Genomic DNA, 5,570 nt, shown 5'->3' on the forward strand with positions numbered 1-5,570 from the left:
TGGCCACGGTCAGCCCTGCCCAGCTGGGTCAGCTGCGGGGTGGGGGCTGGGAGCAGGCTGCTTGCCTCCCGTGAGGTCAGGATGTTACCCGCACGCTGGGGAGTCAGGGGCAGGTTCCTACCCCTGTTCATGCTCGCGGTGTCCTCGGGAGCCAGGGTCCCATCTGAAGTCTGTCTTTTTTAAAAAAGAAATTTCATTTATTTTTGTCTGTGCTGGGTCTTTGCTTGAGAACTTTCTCTGGTTCCAGCGAGCGGGGGCTGCTCCCCAGCTGTGGGCGGGGGCTCGGGCTCAGCAGGTGTGGCTCCCGGGCTTAGCTGCTCCACAGCTCATGGGATCCTCCCAGAGCAGTGATTGACCCGGGTCCCCCGCACTGGCAGGCGGATTCTTCACCACTGGGCCACCAGGGGAGCCCCCGTCTGAAGCCTCGATCCCCCCAGGTGGTACTTGGCACTAAGGAGATGCAGCATTCACTGGATGGAAATTTCCAGAATTCCCCCTTTCTAAGAAAGGAGCTGGTCCATCCCCAGGCGTGACCACGCTCATCGCACGAGTCAGTTTGTTCACCCGAGTGCTCGAGGCGCCTGGCTGTGTAAACGGAGGCAGACCCTGGGCTACAGAGCAGACTTGGCTCTGACAGCTTCCCTCATCAGACACGAGCTCAGGCACCCTCCCTGGATGTGGGCAAGTGACCAGGAGACATGGATTCCTTGTGGGGCCTGAAGTTTAGATTCCAAAGCCTTCACGGCAGGACCCGAGGCTCCTCTCTGGATCCACATGGAGATGACACACGGACAGCTGTGCCCAGCAAGGGAGCAAGGGAGCAGGGGGAACGCCGGGGCAGTTTAAAGGGCTGGAGGGCGATGTAAGGTAGGGGCGGGGGTTGACGAGCCCGAGACACAGCGGAGGGCCTTTACCACAGAGCACAGGCAAGTTCTGAGGCGGGTGTAGCCCATGGCGCACTCCTGAAAACAGGCTGCGGTACAGTCATATAACTGCATGCCCTCCCCCCACCCAGAGTATTAGAAATCCTGTGCAGCGTCCTTCAGAGTCTGCTCTGCTGAGGAGCAGTGTTAATCCCTGTTGATGATGCTCAAAGAGAGGTGAGAAAATGATTTCCAACACCGAACCTCATCCCATTTCAATTTCAGGCTCTGCCTCTGAGAGCTGACGTGCAAAGAGGAAAACAAAATCTCTTTTCACTGATGTGCATTTTATAGATTTACCCCACTGTTAACATCACACAGTTCAGAAAGTAATTAAGGAAGCCATTTGGGGGAAAAAAGCAGAGTCCATAATGAGGCCCATAGATTTTCTGTTTTGTGTCCAAAAGGTCATCTGAAGTACTCAGGTTTCCATGGTAACACTGGCAGGCCTGATCAAATCAACACACAGCTACACTTCGTTGGGGGTCTCCAATGAACCATTTTTCCCCCCATCTGAAGAATATCCTGAATTAGCTAAAGTCTTCAAAGACAATGGAGGCTTTTGGAAAATCCAATTTCAACAGCAGTAAACAGAAGAATGCCTGCTTTCTTTCCACAGACAATCTAGCAACTGAGTCTCAAGTGCAGTGATTTAAACGTCTTAACTCTCATCATAACTGGTTCACATTCTGTTAATCAGTAACAAAGATAATCTCAAAATGTTTCCCCAGGATAAATAAAAGCCGACACACCTGTGATCCTCAGGCGTCTGCAGTCTCTGGGGTGATCCTGCAAGTGGTGTGTCGGCCTCTACTACAGACCTGCAGGGTGCCCTCCCGGCCCAGTCCTCCATGCTCCTGAGGGCACCCAGGCCCTGCCTGCAAGTGTCTGCCATCAGCAGCCTCTTAACCAAATGTCAGTGATCAGTGACCAGTGACATAAAGAAGGCTGAACCCAGCAGAACTGATGCTTTAAAACTGTGGTGCTGGAGAAGACTCTTGAGAGTCGCCTGGACAGCAAGGAGATCCAACCAGTCCATCTTAAAGGAAATCGACCCTGAATATTCATTGGAAGGACTGAGGCTGCAGCTAAAGCTGCAATATGTTGGCCACCTGATGCGAAGAGCTGACTCACTGGAAAAGGCCCTGATGCTGGGGAAGATTGAGGGCGGGAGGAGAAGGGGACGACAGAGGATGAGACGGTTGGATGGCATCACCGACTCAATGGACCTGAATTTGAGCAAGCTCCTGGAGATGGTGAAGGACAGAGGAGCCTGGCATGCTACAGTCCATGGGGTCGCAAAGAGCCGGACACGACTGAGCAACTGAAAACAACATTAGTGACGGAGCACTGTGAACATTTGTGTTTCATACCCTTCAGAACCTTCTAACTGGCAGGTACGACCCGTGCGCTTCTTCGGGACGGAATACATTTGGGAGAAGAAACAACAGCGGGAGGAGGGACCCAAGGGCGCCAGCCGTGCAGGGTCTCTGTGCCGCATGTGTGTGCACCTCGGAATTTCTTTAGGGCTTGGGAATTGCCCGAGGAAGGGGAAGCTTCACAAGGTCATGAATCAGGTACGTGTGTGAGTGCTCGGTCACTCAACTGTGTCTGACTCTTTGCAACCCCACGGACTGTAGCCTGCCAGACTCCTCTGTCCACGGGATTCTCCAGGCAAGAATACTGGAGTGGGCTGCCATGCCCTCCTCCAGGGGGTCTTCCTGACCCAGGGATCACACCTGAGTCTCCTGTACTGCAGGCGTATCTTTCTGTCTGAGCCACCAGGGAAGCCCAAGAATACTGAAGTGGGCTGCTATGCCCTCCTCCAGGAATCTTCCTGACCCAGGGATTGAACCCCTGTCTCCTGCACTGCAGGCAGAGTCTTTACCATCTGAGCCCCCAGGGAAGCCCCCATGAGACTGGTGCAGAGACACAATCAGCTACTAAATGGGTCCTTTGAACAACCAACACACAGGTGATTGGAGAAATGGCAAGAAATGGAAAGCTGTGACTTGGAGCGTAAGGCAGGTGCTTGGAGCAGAAACTGCATTAAGAGCTGAGACGTCAGGTGAGGAGAGAGAAGCAGGGGTGAAGAGGGGAGGAAGAGGTGACACCACTGGGGCAGAAGGCTGTGCGCACCCGGGTGTGGACAGGGAGCTCCCATTCCTAGAGATATGCAGAGAAAAGGGAGATGCTGGCCCAACAGTCACACCCAAGGACGCTGCCGCCTGGAGAAGCCTAGGACCTGCCCATCTCCCCCTGATGCCAGACCGACTCCCCGCGCAGGAACCAGCCCCCTCTCTGCAGGGCTGTTCCCAATCTCCATGCTCTACGGATAACAGCCTGCAAAGCAAGGCGATGACGCAACATCCACGCCTTTAGATAAGGACAAAGATTAACATTTACGTGACTTTTGCCTTCCAGCCCAATGACCACAAAAATCTGGCCCTTCCTGGAGTGAAACTTTCTGAATAGAAAGATGGTTCACTCATGCTGCTGGTCTCACCTCGAATTTCTGCCTGAGCTCCACGTTGCCTTCCTCGTCGCCTTCGGGGATCGGCACGTTGTAGTACTCGCCCTCCTCTTGGTTCAGCAGCTTGTACCTTCAGAGACACGGGGCAGAGGAGGGTGAGACCATGCTGGCACCACTGGGTTCAACAAGTCCCCCCACCCCCAGGCTCCAGTCCAGCTTGTTCTGAAATGCATTCACTGGGGAGCCAGGACCCAGGAAACTTCACACGCAGTGGTCACTCTGGACTTAAGCCAGCTCGTCTCCTGAATCTCTGAAAGTGCTAATGTTTTCAGACAATTCACTTTTGGCTCACACAGACACACTCAGCCTTCCTCACCATCCGCTTGCCGGCATCTTCATCAGCTCCGAGACCCCAAAGGAAAGGGACCCCATGAAGTCGTTCCGTGTGGTTCGATCCCAGTCCCAGATTTCCACGGACAGTCGCCGGTCTTTATCAGAAGGTTTTAATTTGCTACCAAAGAACACATACACAGATACAGGGTTATCTTTACTGTGGTTTAAGGGATGATACCACATGCTCGAGATCTGAACTTGAGATTAAAAAAATAGTATATTCAATTCTCTTCCTGTGGTTCTCCATCATCAACAAAGTGCCAGCCCTTCGGTAACCAAAGCTCTAGACAAGAGGTTAGCAAACCATGAGCCATGGGCAAGTCAGGCCCACTGCTTGTGTGTGTAAATAAAGTTTTATTGAAACAGTCATGGCTGTTTGTCTGGACACATTTGGCTATGGCAGCTCTGAATCTAGAACAGTACCTGCAACAGAGACTGGATGACCCATAAGGCCTAAACCATTTACTGTCCAGCCCTTCCCAGAGCAAGGCTGGACAGCCTCTGGTCTATACCCTAGACAGCTACGTCTGGGTGTGACAGACAAGCTGCTTCCTGCATTCTCATTCGCAGAGAGGGCCCCTTGCTTATGCTCAGCTGTGCTCAGAGCTTTCTTGCTCTTGACTTACTCAGGCCTCCACTCCCCAACCTTTCCTCCCTTCTTTCCCCTCTCCCATCTCTGTCTCCAAAATCTTTTCACTCCTTTCAGGCCCACATTAAATGTCGCCTTCCCCAGAAAGTCTTCCCTGCTTAGATGGAAAGATAACCTTCCCATTTCAGTGGCAACATCGGCTTCGATGGTTACTCACTTATTCCATGTTTTAAAAACTATTGTTTAAACTCTTACCTACAGCCTTACCTACCTCTTACCTACAGCCTCCTCTAACCGCCCCCCCTCAAAAAACCGAAGTCCGCCAAGAGGGAGGACTTGATTCTACATCTGAAATGTGAGAGAATTTTTTATACAGGAGTTACTGATGGTCACTTGGGGTATCGTGTATAAGTCTTGGTAAACTGAGTTTCTATCCAGCGACCAGTTTCTATCCGTCTCTAGCAGCTGTGGGAGGAGAGCCTAGGGATGAATCGGTGTCTAAAGACGTTTATGACAAGCCCAGCTCATCGCTGCTCAGAACATGGAGGAGGAGGGGGTTCAGCTCACAACGTGAAGGACTCGTCCCACCGGGGGTTCAGCGTCGAGCGGATGGTCTTGGTTTTCTGTTTGCTCTCGTTCTTGGGGTCAGGAATAAGCTTCAGCTTCACGTAAGGATCTGAAAGCCCATTTGGATCCATAGGGATTAGGTTTTTCGCGTCTCGTACTGTGAAGAGAGAAGAAGAAAGATCCCAGGTTACAAAAGGAGGACAGACCTACACTGCTGAGCGTCCTGCATCAGGACCCGGCCGATCGAGAGGCATCACGACGGTGTTGAAGCGGGGGCTGTGGCTTTGACCCTCACCACGAGAGAAGCTGCCCGCTGCCACTGCCCACCACAGGCAGTGGGCCTGGGGGACCCAGCGGCCAAGCCTGGAGACTCAGCACTGGCCCGGTCCGGCAGCATCGGTGGCACCGGGGCTGCTGCCCAAACCTGGGGAAGCAGAACCTGCATCCTAACACCCTCCCCACCACCACCCCAGCCAGGAGAGCTGGTCCGCCTCCCGCCTAAGCAGCCAGCAGGCTAGCCCGCACACGGCGCCACTGGAACCCCTACAAGAGGTCGTCTCTTTCCTTTGTAGAGCTGGTGGCTTCTAGCCCGCTGTGCATGAGGATTGCACGGGAGGGGGGCTGA

General features: G+C 53.2%; 1 protein-coding gene across 1 annotated transcript in view; it reads right to left on the reverse strand.

Moving 5' to 3' along the window:
• Positions 1 to 5,570, reverse strand: part of PRKCA (protein kinase C, alpha) — a 176,527-nt gene that overhangs the window by 52,577 nt on the left and 118,380 nt on the right. Inside the window, exons 7-9 of the mRNA XM_010856474.1 lie at positions 4,946 to 5,102; positions 3,773 to 3,907; positions 3,430 to 3,526 (exon numbers count right to left, since the gene is read on the reverse strand). Of these exons, the coding sequence (XP_010854776.1) occupies positions 3,430 to 3,526; positions 3,773 to 3,907; positions 4,946 to 5,102 (389 nt within the window). The remainder of the gene's footprint in view (positions 1 to 3,429; positions 3,527 to 3,772; positions 3,908 to 4,945; positions 5,103 to 5,570) is intronic.

Source organism: Bison bison, unplaced genomic scaffold, assembly GCF_000754665.1.
Source record: "Bison bison bison isolate TAMUID 2011002044 unplaced genomic scaffold, Bison_UMD1.0 scf7180017864371, whole genome shotgun sequence".
Lineage (NCBI taxonomy): Eukaryota > Metazoa > Chordata > Mammalia > Artiodactyla > Bovidae > Bison > Bison bison.